Genomic DNA, 15,577 nt, shown 5'->3' with positions numbered 1-15,577 from the left:
CTGGACTAAACTGCTTGTATAAAGTTGTGGTGTAAGTGTATCATCCCTATTGGAACATCTTGTAATCCTGGGAGAAAAAAATAATGTGTCCACCTTTTTGGACTTAATTACATTTTAATATAACCATAATATCCCTCCCAGTAACTTTTTGTAAATCTGTGGTACTGGATAATGACTGTGTAATGACCTCATCTTATGGTCATTACACCCCACTGTGGAAACCACTGCTCTGTCATTTGCCTCCATTGATTTAAGTGACAACAGAGAAGTTTTTTTCCCCTCTTCTTTAACCCAAATTGTCTAAGAAAGAAGCAGTATGAGAGGGGGGAACGAAGTTTTTCCACGCTGTGAGGAGAGGCACAAACAGTTTACTCATGCCTCCAGATGTTGTCTGAATTTATCCTTTGATTTGTTGACCACCAGCCTCTTTTAAAAAAACGTTGTAATTTAAGAAATGACACAACGAGAGCAGAGATTTTGGATGAGCCAATTTCCTGCGGCATAGGGAAATAGGGAGAGGGGAGAGGAAAATACAACGAAAAACAGAACACATTTGGGAGATTTAGTGTTTGTTTTGTATTGTATAATACGTAACCTCATAATGATTTGTCATTGTCACTGATTTACGCCCAGGTTAGCTTAAAAATACCGCGGTAGATACAACTAACTCCCCCTTAGCTTGCGTTTGGTACAGCCCACAGCTCCTTTTGGTAGCTACATCGTAGGGAACTGGAGCACAACATGTTGGAGACCGTGGTCGTTCTCTACTCCTCAGAGTTAACTTTTTAATCCCGGTTTTGTCGCGTTATCACACATAAGAGGAGGCGGAGGAGGTTGGGGAGAGAAAGGGGGCTAATAAGTCAGTCATGGTATTAGGTTAGCGTGAAAGCTGGAGCGTCTTCTTGAAACTAAAGCCCATTGATATTTAACTGTGAAGAGAAGAACAAGAAGAGGTAAAAGGGAAAGGGAAGCCCGGAGAAGCGAGAGAAAAGCGGGGTACAAGATGCAGCTGACCGCGGTGCTGTGGGGCTCCCTGATAACTTTGCTGCTCAGTCAGAGTCCAGGTAAGAAAATGTCCGTTTAAAAACGTTGCAAAGTGGAGTTGAAACTGCATGTAAACGTGTTTTGGAAGAGGTGAATGGAGGTATTTTTGCACCGCCGGTGTTTGCTAGTTGTATTATTTTTTTTAAATTCCCTCCCTATCAGCTCCGTGAATTGGTTTGACTCGCACATTCAGACATCTAAACTCAGCAGCCAAGTTTCCCCCTTATTAAAGAGCGCAATTTAGGTGGTTAAAATAGAAACTGTAGTGGAAAAATGTGTCTGAGTGTGAGTGTTCATTCTTTTTTTAAATCTTTTTTGACAACATGCTTGTGCTAGTGTTGAAGCGATGGCCTGAGCTCTCGAGATCTGCAGCAATTCGTCGTATTTTATTGATTTAACTCGTGAAAATGTTGCTTTTAATTTTATATGTTCACTTTTGGTATTATTTATGTTACGTTGTCTTGGAGCTTTATTTGCACTACGTACCCTATTTATCCTGCATGCCAGCTATACGTGCTGTTGGAAGTATATGGGTATTCAATGTTGTAGCGCATTGAACTGTGGATTCTGTGGGTTACATGTGTTTATGAAAGATTTGTAAGTGGTTTTTGGTGTTACATGCAGGTTAGGCTGTATGTACTACAATATGGGGGGTGTATGCATATACCTGATGTCCTGTCAGATCTCCATCTCGAGGCACAGAGATAAATCAGTTAGAATGCTGTGTCTTGTCTTAGATGCCTAGAATTTGAGAATGAGACATGAAATGTATGAAAGGGATGGATGGATTTTGTGCTCTTGCATGGGTTATAATCTCGTAGAAAGTTCTGTATAGTTACTTAAAAATGCACTTTTCACTTGTCTCTATTATATGCAAATGATCCATTGACTTAAAACAAAACCGAGTCCTTGGGATGGGACAGCAATGTTGGTGGATGCAGCCTTTATTTTTTCATTCAGTTTTAAAAAAAGAGAACCAAGCATGCTGCTCTGGCAGGTGAACTGGGTTGTTTATGATAACCTACATCCTGCCACCACCCCCCGCAGCTCTTGTAATAGGTCTGAGTGATTTCCACCACCCCCTTCCTATGTTTTCTCTAACACCTTGTATTTACAACATGTTAGAACAGCCGCTGGAATGCAAGGACCCTACGGAAGCTTTTTCTAAACACACACACACACACCGGGCTAAGCATCATGCATACACATGTGCTGTGCCCTCTGACATGACATGAAAAGATATACCCAACAGGATAGCAAAAAAATTTATCTGTAATTGGCTGGTTGGACCTCAAAAGGAGGTTGCTGTAATTGTGTAAACTCCTAAATGTCACCAGGAGACTGTCTCCAAAATGTCAACCAGATAAGATTCAATATCCAATTGAAAACAAAAGCCAGTTGGGTCTTTCATCCTTTCAGATGTAGTTATCAATGTTTCTCCCCTGCCTCCCCTCTTTATCTGGGGCGACGGGCCATACTCATTTTGATTATGGACTTGTTCTGTCATAAAGCAATTAAGTCTACTGGGCCTGTATCATGTCTTAAACACATTGTTGTCTGTTGTGCATGAGTGTGAGCTGCTGGTGTTGGCATTTTCCATTGTGGCACACAACATATAGCTCAACTGACGGGCCTGACGGACCTTCTTTGCTGCTGAAGCAGCTGATAAATAGTGTTTCATTCCAATTCAGTATCTTTAAATTTGACAATTTTTAGGCCAGGAATTCCATATATAATATATAATGTTTTCCCCTCAGAGTTCTATTTTTGTCGTGGCGGAAAACCCTCTGAAAAAGCATTTAAACCCCCATGTGACACGGACAGTCAGACTTGTGCTAATGACATTATTTTAGGGCTAGTGGCTCTTAAAGACGGGATCTCATACCACAGCTATCCAGTGGTTGGGGAAACTCCAGGATACATGAAACACCAGCATGGATACATATATCTTTGAACAATTAATTGACTGAATAAAATGTTCAAATCAAAAATGACATTCCAGTGGGTAATTGAAACGTTTATCATATCGGCCACAAATATTGGCAAATAGCCTAAGTCTAGGCTAACCCTAACAGATCTTGACTTGTATTGTAAGAAGAAGTACATTATGGGTTCATGGAAAGATGAATAAAGTTTTAAGAGCTATAATTTCTAAGCTGTATACAGTGAATGGCATTATAAAGGCTAGCCGCCAGTCCCAGCTGACAGTAGATGACCCGGGGCTACGATTTATTACTCTGCGTGTGTGTGTGTGTGTGTGCATGTGTGCGTGCGTGTGTGTGTGTGTAAGAGAGTCTCCAACGTGTGTGTGTGTGTGTGTGTGTGTGTGTGTGTGTGTGTGTGTGAGAGAGGTCAAAATGCCTTCTAAGCCAAGTCTAGTGGCCTTGCAGTAATGGGTTGAGTTGGACTAATGGTGTGTTGGAGAGTGAGTTTAATGATGTCGTCTGGGACAGGACGACCTCTTACCCACTCCTGGATCCCCCACTGAACCCTCCTCATTTACTAATCAGCTATTGGACTGATTGGATTCACAGGTTAACTCAGAACCTCTAGCGTTGTTCCACAGAAGGCATCACTGCTCATTAGATCACATTTGTACTTAAAGTAAAACATCATTGACAGATAAAACCATAATCCATTGGGATGAAACTTTCAACTTGCATGATGGTCCTTCTCCTGCAGAACTGAGCAGGACTTAACTGAGACAGTGCTGCTGCATGAATCTGACAGCTGGGCAACTGTCCAATGGGGATGATGACAATAAAATACAAGGTAAAGACATAGTCTACGAGATGTGATTATTTAGGCTACATTATAACAGGGTCTGTCCTGGCTCAGAATGGGCCTTTGGGGGGTGACTACGCACGACAGTAAGCATGATCGGCCCGTGTACAGTAAAGGCAATGAGTCTGTATTACTTTATTTGACAGAAATCTATGTATTTTCCTGTTATTTCTGACCATTTGATAAACACAAATGTAGGGCTGTATCGAATGTCTTTTTTTTTTTTTTTCTTTTTTTTACATTCAAAGCTTCTATTGATGTTTTGAATAAGGCTTCAAATGTTTGTCATATTTTATAACGTCACCATCCAAAACATTTTTTTAAAAATCCTCGAACAAAATCCTCATTTTGAATAAAGTGATTCATCTTATTAAATTAGTTAGTCTTTAAAGGCAGAATGAGTAGGACTTGTTGTTGCAGGTTGTAAACACACAACTCAGTTGGCCCCATGCAGAGACAGAGAGAGCATCTGTGGACGATGAGCAAGAGAGTGAATGAAGTGAGGGAGCGGTGTTAGCGTGAACAAATCAATGAATCAATTAAATAAAACGTAACATATTTTCTGATTGTTTTACGGGTTACGTTCTAAAGCACAAATAAACATGGGTACAGCTCCACACACCTCTGCACAACCCTGCGGGAATTTGCCACATTGCTGGATTTTGTGTGAATGCAGCTGAAGCCACGGTTCATCCTGTACGCTGTGTGTGTGTGTGTGTGTGTGTGTGTATAGCTCATCTCCGTCCTCAGTCAAGCAGACATATAGACCTGCAGCTTTTTATACATCCATGACACAGACAGAAGGCAGAGCAGAGGAGAGTGACTCTCCCATACTCTACTTACAATTTGATTTCAATCATAATTTTGCTGATTATTTATTTAGGAAAAGTTCTGACAAGTGCTCCTTGACCACATAACATTTGAGAAGTTTGGCTTCTTTTGTTTAATGAAACGAAGGATTTGGTAGAAAATGCATTGTTATGGTAAAATTTCAAACCATACAAAGCCCTAGAGATGAGGTGTATTAGGATCTGTCGGATCTCCGACAGATTGCAACCTCTGCAAAACAATTTCATGATTATTGAAGATGTTGTTGATAAACTTTATTTTGATTGTCTAATTGGGTCATTGACTAACCATTTCAGCACTAGTGGTAATTAAAAAAGGAGAACAGAAAAAATTAAAAGCAGAAAATCAAAGACTTAAGACCAACATACAGTAGGAGTCAGAGGAACAGAAAGAGGTGAGGAGAAAGCAGGTTAAAAAGGGGAGGTGGGGAGTTTGGCCTTGTGTGTGTGTGCTCTGCTGCCCTGCTCTGTGGTTCAAGTTGCTGCCGGTCTTTGTGCCCTTCCCTATTGCCTGTATCCCCTCATTGGACTGATTAGTCCCCTGACATTGCCTTCCTCATCCTGGACTAACACACTCACACACATTCTTACTAGTGGCCTTTTTACAGAACCTACAGGCGTGGTTTTGCGTACCCAGCAAGCTTTACAATGTTAATTTATGACTTTGTCTTGCAAAATAGCTACAACACCACATTTGATTAAGTGTCCTCAGAGTAATTGTGTTGGTATTAATGGTGTTGCAATGTTTATATTACTGAATAACTCAGCCTACAGACAGATTTATTGCTTGCCATGAGTTGTTTTTGGTACAGATTCCACTCTGCAGGCGGCAATACTTTTCTTCAATAGGGAAAGGTTGTTTTGGAGGATGTGGCCATGGCTCAACATCTATGAAATGGCCCTCCTTTGTCTTTACTCCTTGCAGGGTTTGATTGTTTTGGCATATATGCACATTCACCTTCCACTCTGGTGACTGTTGAGGCTGAAGTTATTCAAGAGCTTCAGGGGGAGGACAAGGGTGAAAGTTTCATTAATGGATCTGAGACTGGAGCTGCTGTGTTGGATGAGTGTATGTGATTTTTGTGTCCTGAATGAATGTGTGTGTGTGTGTGTGTGTGTGTGCCCTCCTCTGGTCTAGCTGGTTAGGTTGGTGTCAGCCAGGCTTCTGCTTTCACCAGGGGAAGGCAGACTGGGCCACCTGATACCCCCACTGTGCTTTGTGTGTATGTGCCGGGGGGGATGGAATTGCACCTCCAAGGTAGCAGTCGAGGTAACCCGTGATTACTTGATTCAAAGCCCCCCACCAACATTCCCATATGGATAAATGTCAGACCACACTCCTCTCCTCATGTTCCTCCACCTTCCTATAAATCACCTGGCTCTTTCCCTGCACGACCGGCCTCCTCTGCGAGAAACCCCCTGGGCAGGCTCTCGTCTTTGGGGTCGTTTCTGATTTCAGAACATGATGCCATGGCCCCGGGGCCCATTTCAGTTATGTTCACAGCACTAATATATGTCACAGATGTCTGCTTTGAGAGCACACGAGCAAGCAAACAAAGTCAACCACTGGCAGCCCTCAGTGCAGAGAGCGAAGGTTGTCGGTGTAGCAACTGAAATGATCCACTGGTGGAAATCTGTGTCAAAGTTTTAATTCTATTATACTGTTTTTACTGTCACTTTCACACACTACAAGGATGATGAGAGATTGCCCCCTTTGTGCGTTTGTGTATTTATTTAAATTACCTGATGTTTGAGGGAATTTTAAAGTGCAGTTTAGTCCCTTAGTTTTTGACCGAAAGACAAAATAATTAACGTGCATTTTAATATCTGGCCAGGAGCAACAGATGAAAATTAGCCTTCCAAGCTAACTCGGGCCAATTACAATTTTTCTGTTGATCACTCTGCTTTGGGTTGGCGGGCAGGTGTGGCTCAGGTTGTAGAGTGGGTTGCAATTAATCGTAGGGTTGATTGTTTGATCCTTACCTCCTCCTGACCACATGGTGAAGTGTCCTTGAGAAAGATGCTAAACCCCAAATTGCTCCCAATGGCAGAGCAATTGGCCATCGGTGTGTGAGTGTGAATGGATAAATGAGAGATAATATGCTATATGGAGCTGGTAACATCAGCAACCCGATTTTCCTTAAAACATGTATTACAGAATTGTTGGTTTCAGTTTAATGAAAATTTCTTGTTTGATTTCTTAGGACATAAAAAGTCCCAAAGACAGATTCACATCACTTTTTGACAATAAAGTTTATCAGATTCTGAAACCTCAGTTAACACAAGAAATATGCCCGCAGGGTACAAGTTTGTCAAATTACATAATCAGTACAACAAGTGTACTGTAATTCGTTTACTGTCTACTGTCTTTACAATTTTTTTTTACATGAAAATCAGGCCACGTCACTGTGGAGGCTTGGTTTCGAAAGGGACGTTTGATGTTTTTTAGGCCATGTAGTATGAATCTGAGTTCCTCAGGGGTTGCAGATTATTGGAGACTGTAATAAACTCTGGTTCTCTGTCTCAGCGGGGGTCTGCTGTAGAGGACAGAAAGATAAGCAGGGCTGGAGACTCACTGTCTGAGCACAACCAGGGGAGGAGGGCAGGGACACAAAGACATTTTGAAGGACACACACTTGTACAGATCCATAGTAACTTAATTCTTCAGAGGCTTCACTTTTCTCTCACTGTGACTGTGGAAAAGCATCTGCAGGAACGTTAATGAAATTCTGGCAAATTTGGAAGAAGACATCAGTGTGAAATTATCGTGGCTTTGGTGGATTTTTTTGATGAAAGACCTCTTTCATCACAAAATATGGTTTCAGACATACATTAGAAATAAGCCACTCATTCTTCTATATTGTCTTGGTAACCAAGACATCATGGGATCCTCTTTGCAGATAAAAAGAAGCCATTTGTCTGATGCCAGTGTCTGTATGGGTTCAGTCTTTACTGGGAATTTGTGCAGCCATATTTTCAGTGTGTCTAATGGCTGAAACTGCACAGTGGGACACACACACAAACATATGGTTTGGAGATGACTTTTCTCTGTGCAATAGAAACATCTGAAATTTTTTCAGTGCAGGACAGTTGTCCCCTTGTCATTTTTTTGAGAAGGGGGTGTCCAATCAATCTTGGAAATGAACTGCAAGTTGAAAGTTTTATTTTTGAATAGGCAGCAATTAATTAATCATTAATATCCCTCTGTTAACTGACCATTGCTTAACAACTGATGAATCTCCTTAAATGAAAGATTTTTTTTTTTACTGCATCAGTTACAGCATGAATTCGATCATCAGAATTTTTTCAGGATGTTTTGGATTTGTCAAGATTGTGAGTAAATGCACTGAGGAAAGCTTTTAGAAAAGTTGGAAATACAGTGATATTCTACTGTATTATGTTTTTCTTATTGTCAAAAAATCCCATTAAAAGATCAAAACCAGCAATGAATTGATCCTTTTAAGTATTGCCAGTGTAGCTAAAGCCTGATAACATCACATTCCTCTGTGCCACAGAGCTCTATTGTTGTCAAAAAAAACTATTAAAAACACATCAACTTGGCACTAGGTGACATGTTCCTTCATTACCTTGAACGCAGCCACTGTAATTTACCTTGACTCAATCCCACATACACCCTCATCACTACATACTCACTAGAGCACCGAATATGTGTATATCTGCTGCTGAAAATAATCCCCAACAAGTGCTCAATGTTTCTTTGTTTGAGTAATGTATGCTAAAAACTACAATACCCAGCTGTTTATAGCATATAAATAACTACAGAGGGAGAGACAGACGGGCTTCTAACTGGAAATGGCCTCATTCACTACGCCGAGGTCATGGACTAAGTGTGTGTGTGTTCCCATGCATGCTTTCTACTGCAGCTCACTAACATCCTCCCCTCTATGCAGCCTCATGGGGGTGGGGGTTGCTTTCATTCACAACAGTTATCATCATGGCCAATAAAAAAGGCATCAAAACACTCATAGAAACCTTTCAGGCCACTCCCGCAGCATAATTACTTAACTCCGACTCTGATGAACCATAAGTTCCAAACAATTGTCACTTCACCAGAAAATTTCTAAATATACTTTAGGTGAAGCTTTTGTGTTACAAGGAGGCGATAGCATGTGACGTGAGTAGCATATTTTGCAACATTTGTTAGGTTTTTGCCGTGGCTTTGGGTCACCATTGGAATCAGTTGTAACTGCTGTCATTCCAAGCTGACAAGTGCTGGAGTAAGCTGCAAACTTTTCAGAGCCACCTTTCAAGCCTACAGGAGGTGACTTTTAATACTCAGAGCTCAAAGCTGCATGACCATTTCTGTCCTTTTGCTAGGCTACATGTTTTCCAGGTACTTTTTTTTTGTTTTTTGCCACACAGCTGCCTTTTATTCTCATGTGGGACTGTTTTCCTTCTTTTTCTATCTTCCTGATCATATCTCTGCTCCTCTCGTGATCAGCACCTTAAACTCTTCCAGGTTGCTTATGGTCACCATCTTTAAGCGCCCTGCCCACCCTCTCTGTTCACCAGTGGGGGTCCTGCTGATGGGGGTCCTGCAGCTGTCTCATAGATAACCTCCAAAAGGTGCCTGAATGAAGGTTCCTCACCTCCTTCAACATGCCTTTATGCAGGCATGCAGGCAAAAGCCTGTTCAGCCATATGTTCAGGAACACAAACACTCACAGCTTCCATCTCAAGCTTCAGATAAGATTAGAGTGTGTGATATGATTTGACTGAGACCCCCCACACACTTAACTCAGCACACTTTCTCCCCAGCACACACTGGTGAGTGTTAAATCCTGTAACATGTCAATGAATCCTGTCTGTGCATTTACACTGTTAGCAAGCTAATGGACTTAAGGTGGAGCTTAGAGGCCTGATGTATCTATGTAGTGAAAAATAATCTTGTAGTTTTCCTTTACTTATTTTGGTTACACTGCCTTGTGTTGATGAGCTAAAATAGCTGCACTGATCATTATTTTTCAAATATTAAGAATTTAGACATATTTCATTTGAATACTAACAGAAACTGAATTCTGTGCAATCAGTTTTCAGTGCAAATATTCATAGTTTTACTGATTTTAATTACCCTGTTCTCTCTGACTCATCTGTAGCTAATCAGTAACTCTTGTCTTTTTACCGCCATTTTAATCTTCATGTCTTGTTATTATAAGCATATTCCAAGCACCCTGTTTACTGTGAACTGTACTGAACCGTGTAGCAAGAAATAAATTAGCTTTGTTGAGTTTGAACAAACTCCAGGTAAAAGTCAGTGATCCACGATCCACAACTTTCCATACTTTTGGTTAAGTTTTGGTAAAATCTGTACATAAAGGAAACAATAAGCTTTCAGTATACTTACATATAGTATACGTATGTAGTATAGTATATTTGAAATAAATAAAGCTTAGATCACCTCAGATCTTATCATCAACTTCAACGTCAATGGAATAAATTCATAGAGAAATGTGAAGTTTTGAATAGAGCTAATGGCTGATGACTGTTAAAGTAAATTTTCATCCAAATCTCATGTTTAGCTGCTGTCTATGTACCAGCTGACATTGGTGTGTCCCTTAGCCCTGTAGAAAAACAGCTGAACGGACTTGGGTGACTCTTCGATCACACTGCGTACAGAATGAGCACATGGTGTATCAGTGTCGCCTTTCCCTCCCATACCTCCCTGAGACTTTACAACTGCAGGGAAGCACCTGCTACATATCTGATGTCCTTCTAGCTGTTGAAGCCAGTAGGAAGCACGCTGCAGCACCTATGGAATTAAAAACACGTCCAAAGAAATCTCAGACACATACAAAAAGCTGCTTTAGTGTGACACCAATTTCCAAAGCCTACATTGTCTGACGATGAAGTTGGCAATTTGCAATGAAGATAAAAATGTAAGAGAGGATAGCTGACAGCTTTTGGTTTGGGTTTAATCTGTCATAAAACAATATATACATAACATATTTGCAGAAATATACACAATTCAAAAGTCTGGGGCTGCTACACTTATTTATCGAACCGTATAATAGTTGGCATTTTTGATTTAAAGTACTTAAAATATTCATTGATTCATTCAGTTCATTTTCATTGTCAATAGACTAATTGGTCAATCGTTTCGGCACTACCAAAAATACAGATACCCTGGATTACCTAGGATACAAAACAACAAACAATAGAATACGTGTCCATGAAGACAAAAATATATAGCATGATGTGCTGGTTGACGATCATATCCACGATTGAAAAGACGATTGCCGATTGCTCATACTCCTACTCCCTCCAGAGTAATCAAATCAAACCAAATTCATGACAACAACAGAGACTGCTGTGCTTCTGGTACAGTATAGACTTTAATGGAAATGGGGAGTGGGACATACCACTCAATAGATTATTAACTGCTAGCTAGCAGAAAACTGAGGTGTACAATCACCCCACTTTTACTTTCTCACAGTAATTATCTCCAAGGGTATCTGATATACACACATACAGTATACCCACACAGAGGCAGCTGAGACTTCATGTGTACGCGTGAACACATGTACAGTGCTTTACCTGCATCAACGACTAGCTGTGAGGTAAGCACACTCTCTCAGGTCAAGCATTGTGTGTTTGTATGTGTGTCGAGAGTCAGGTTTCAGCTCTCACACTTTCAGGTGACATCACTGTGTGTCAGTATCGAGGGGACAAAAGTGAGAGATGTCACTCTAGAAGGGCAAAGGCACTCTGAGATCATATGAGCCCTGAGGAAGTCCCAGCTGCCTCTGTGTGGGTATATGTTTGTATATCAGATACACTTGGAGATAATTACTGTGAGAAAGTAAAAGTGGGGTGATTGTACACCTCAGTTTTCTGCTAGCTAGCAGTTAGTTACCTATTGAATGGTATGTCCCACTCCCCATTTCCATTAAAGTCTGTACTGTACCAGACGCACAGCAGTCTCTGTTGTTATCATGAATTTGGGACTTCAATGGAAATAGGTTATGTTATGCATGCTTCAGTTTTATGCATAGGATCTTGATTATGTTTTATAAGATCTTAATTGTATTTCATGCTAAAAATGTGACTTCACTGCGGTATGTACGAGCAGCAACCAGACATAGCTGAGTGGCAACTGGTCTCTGTCAGGGGTCTAAAGGTAATGACGACATACAGAAAACACTCTGGAGAGAGTAGGGGTATGAGCAATCATCAGTCAGCACATCGTGCTATATATTTTTGTCTTTGTGGACATGTATTCTATTGTTTGTTGTTTTGTATACTGTTGTGGGCATCTGTATTTTTTGCAGTGCTGAAGCCATTGACCAATTACAGACGCTATCTTAGCCAGGCCTGTGATGAAGGAAATGGAGATGGAAGTTGTGGAGGTGGTGAGGGTCTTTATTATACAAACAGTGAAGGGCTTTGGAGGCCCCATCGAGGCCTGGAGCTAGAATGGGGACGCGACTGAAAGCGCTGCACTCCCTAATGAACTCGAGTGGCCCATAGAAGCGGGGCCTTTTCACAGAAGCCAAGGAGGACAAAGTGTCAAAACAAGCCCAGCCCCTCTTCGTTCACAGGCTAAACACCGCCTTTTGACTCTGTGGAGTGTGGGCATCTGAAGGGGAGGCCATGAGGAGAAAAGAGGGGGAGGCAGAATGTACTTGTTAAAACAATGGCCTCTTAAATCAAGCACCCCTCCTTGCCTCTCTTCTTCTCCTTAGCTCCTCTGCTCCCGCCTCCCTAACCCCCTCCTTGTATCGCCTCAACTTCCAATTAGACCTACTCTTGCACAAGCATTTGAAAGCCCCATATATTGCAGGGGCCTCAAAGGAGATGCTTTGGAGTTGTGTCTCTGTAGCAGTGTTGCCTCTATGAAAGGTCTTAGTATTCAGAGGAGAGCCCTGTTTGGGCTCCTAAAAGCACTCAATCTGCCACTGGGGACTTGTGTGCCATCATGTCCTCCGTTCGCCGCCTATACACTCCCTTATTTCCTCTTTCTGAGCTCTCCACCCCCTCCATTCCTCGTCTCTCCCTCTCTGTCCCACCCTCAGCCTCTTTCTTCAGTTTGTGACCCCTCCGTTGCTCCTCCATGCTTGGCTGCTCACAGGGCCGGGGCAGGAGCAGAGCATGGCCGGGGCCTGAGCGCTTGCTGCCTCCCTCCCCTTAGTTGTTTAGCCACGGATGAAAAGCAGAGACAAATATGTCTGTGGTTCAAAGTCCATCCCGGCAATTACAGTGACTGATTAAAGAGTTGGCCTACACAGGCAGCTATGTATAATACTACAACTCCCACTCAGTGTTTCATAACAGCACCTTCAGAATAGAACAGAGTTCAGCAGCGCCTGATAAGGACCCATGGCTGGCTGAGTCCACTGTTTACGGTGCAGTGATGGAGAGTTGGTGCCATAAAAGGGGCCACGATTGTTATATGGCCAGAGTTTATAATAAGCAGAGCAGACAGTGTTGTTAAGTTATTCCTGTGCATTAAATTGACAAATTCAAAACATTTTAAATTGTATACTTTTTTTGACAGGCTTGACAAAATGGTCCATTTTAAGACATTGCTAGGATGGGAATTTGGCATCATTTGTGCTATTTTAAATGCTAATAAATAATCAATTAATTGAAGCCCTAGACTGGACTGGCCAGGATGATGTAAGCATACTTGTGTCTTCAACATGCATCATGCTTGTTTGCTGCACTAAATGTGAAATATAGATCTGTCCTCTCTCACCTAACAATCACATCGGTCTTGCAGCACTGGAGCTCTGTGTTACAAACAAAAGCTGTATTGTTTGTTATTGTCCAGTTATGAGGTTGTACTCAGGTGTTTGATTTACCTCGGACTTCCCTGTCATCATCACATGCACATGGACTGTAATTACAACAAGGAATGTTGGCAAGATTAGAGACTTTTTTGAACTTCTGATTTCTTCAAGGACCTGCTACACTTACTGTGAATATGTAACTTCAAAACTATGAAACTAATTTGGCTGAAGTGCAGCAAGTTGGGCTCCGTGGATTGAAAGGTGTACCAAGGGTGCAATACTGGAATACTAGGGGAAACTTTACATATTTGGCTCCTTTTACATGTTGTGCTGGTAGCTTGATGAACTCTTTCTCTGAGCTAAAAACAGGACATAGATGCACCAAACGTAAGATGAAGAAAGTTCACAAACGTATGAATGCGTATAAGTGCGTATAAATGTTGATACATAACCACATGGTATTAAAGCGCGAATAGCACTCAAATTCTACAACATATTATGCTAACTTACATGTATCATAGAGATTTTGTGAGTCAAGTGAAAATCTGCCATACAGGTATTCAGGTTCCCTGACTGACTGAGTGAGCAGTCATCAAACAATCTATGTCTAATCTTTCTAACAATCTATCTTTTTTCTTTTAATGCGAAAATAACAGCACAACATTTAGAAATGCAATACTTGATGTTTAAGGGACATTATTTAAATGTCAAGGTGTTTTTCTTAATATCTATATATTTATTTATAATATAATTGTTTGGGAAACACTGGGGCGTCTGAGTGGAAATATCATCTCTGTTATAGGTGATTCAAAGGGTCAATTCTTAATGTAAACATGAATATTTTTAATAATACACCAGGGTGTACAAGGGTTCCTTGTTCAATTTAAAGCATTAGTTCTCTGAGAATCTCTTTCATATTCAAGCGTAATGGTATTGTTACTAAAATATCCTGACTGAATCGATATTGAATGGAATCGAATATTCAATCGAATTGGGACCTAGTGAATCAGAATTGAATCGATTCGGGAAATCAGTGGCGATACCCAGCTCTACTTGGTTGCAGAATTGATTGATTAGATTTTGTGTTAATCCAAATCTTGGATTTCTGCCATTATGATTATCTTTTTGTGCCATGACGTATGTCAGCATATACATTTTTTTTAGAAAATGATTAAGAAACAATCAACTTTCTGGTAGGAAGAAAAGAGAAAGGAAAAGAAAAGAGGATGAATGAGTGATAAAGTGTTAGTGACTTTGCCTGAGGATTGTAGTACCCACTCCCAGGGGCCAGAGATAGTTTTTATGCCTTGAGGCAAAATTAGGGGAAGATAATAACAACAACAAAAACAAGACTCTCCACCAGAACCAAGGGATCCATCTGCCTGGAGTAAAGTGATTTTAAGCGGGCTGCAACAATACTCTGCTGAGAGTCGGCACTAATTGGGTCAGCGTGATTTTCCACTTTTGTTGCTAGGTGGTTGATCTATGGGGCTTCTATTCTGAGAAGCGCCTACTTAAGTTATTGTATCGGCCATCAAGAGACAAATCCATCTATGTTGGGCAAAGTCCATCGTCTCACATCGTTCTCATTTTCATTTAGCCCACATTTATTTTAGAGAGCTTGCTCCAAATCACAGTCATGGCCCAAAATGGGTTCTCTCAAAGGCTTGTTCCACTTCTTTTGTGTTTTTTTTTTTTCTTCTTGTTTGTACAAATGGCCTTGAGTGTCCGCTTTCTATCGTTGTCACAGATGGCAGGGGCACCACAAGTTCATATGGGGAGAAGGATGGGCCCTCTGGATTGTGGGCCAGTCGGTAACATGCAGGCGGCTCTGTGGTTAATCTAATCCATACATTATGTCTGCATTTTTGTGCATGATTAAAGGAAAGAAGACATAGTTTAGTAGTAAAGGTTTGACCTGAGTAGAGGTCTCTACTCATATGCTCTACTTTGGCAGCCACAACAAGTTGCCTGTCTTGTCACAGAAATGTTTTGATTGAAAAGTTTTTCCCTTTTGCTTAAATTGGACAAAATCTTGAGCATCATGCCGCCCAAAGGCTCTCACATAGCTTTATATTCGTGGCAGATGCTGAGTGGTCCTAAGTTATGAGGTGACTGGGGATAGAGCAGGCTGAGATGTTTTTGTCCAGA

General features: G+C 41.1%; 1 protein-coding gene across 6 annotated transcripts in view; it reads left to right on the top strand.

Annotated features, from left to right (window-relative positions):
- The first annotated feature begins 725 nt into the window (after positions 1 to 725).
- Positions 726 to 15,577, top strand: part of lrp4 (low density lipoprotein receptor-related protein 4) — a 129,805-nt gene continuing 114,953 nt past the window's right edge. For 4 of the 6 annotated variants that reach the window (XM_044194002.1, XM_044194019.1, XM_044193998.1 and 1 more), the window contains exon 1: positions 726 to 1,064. In XM_044194002.1, coding sequence (XP_044049937.1) covers positions 1,004 to 1,064 — 61 coding nt within the window. In that variant the 5' untranslated portion in view covers positions 726 to 1,003. The remainder of the gene's footprint in view (positions 1,065 to 15,577) is intronic. The other 2 variants (XM_044194036.1, XM_044194011.1) reach the window with 1 other exon arrangement.

The sequence above is a fragment of the Siniperca chuatsi genome, linkage group LG1 (genome assembly GCF_020085105.1).
Source record: "Siniperca chuatsi isolate FFG_IHB_CAS linkage group LG1, ASM2008510v1, whole genome shotgun sequence".
Classification (NCBI taxonomy): Eukaryota; Metazoa; Chordata; class Actinopteri; order Centrarchiformes; family Sinipercidae; genus Siniperca; species Siniperca chuatsi.
The sequence above is the reverse complement of the archived record's forward strand: the minus strand, read 5'-3'. Positions and strand labels throughout refer to the sequence as shown.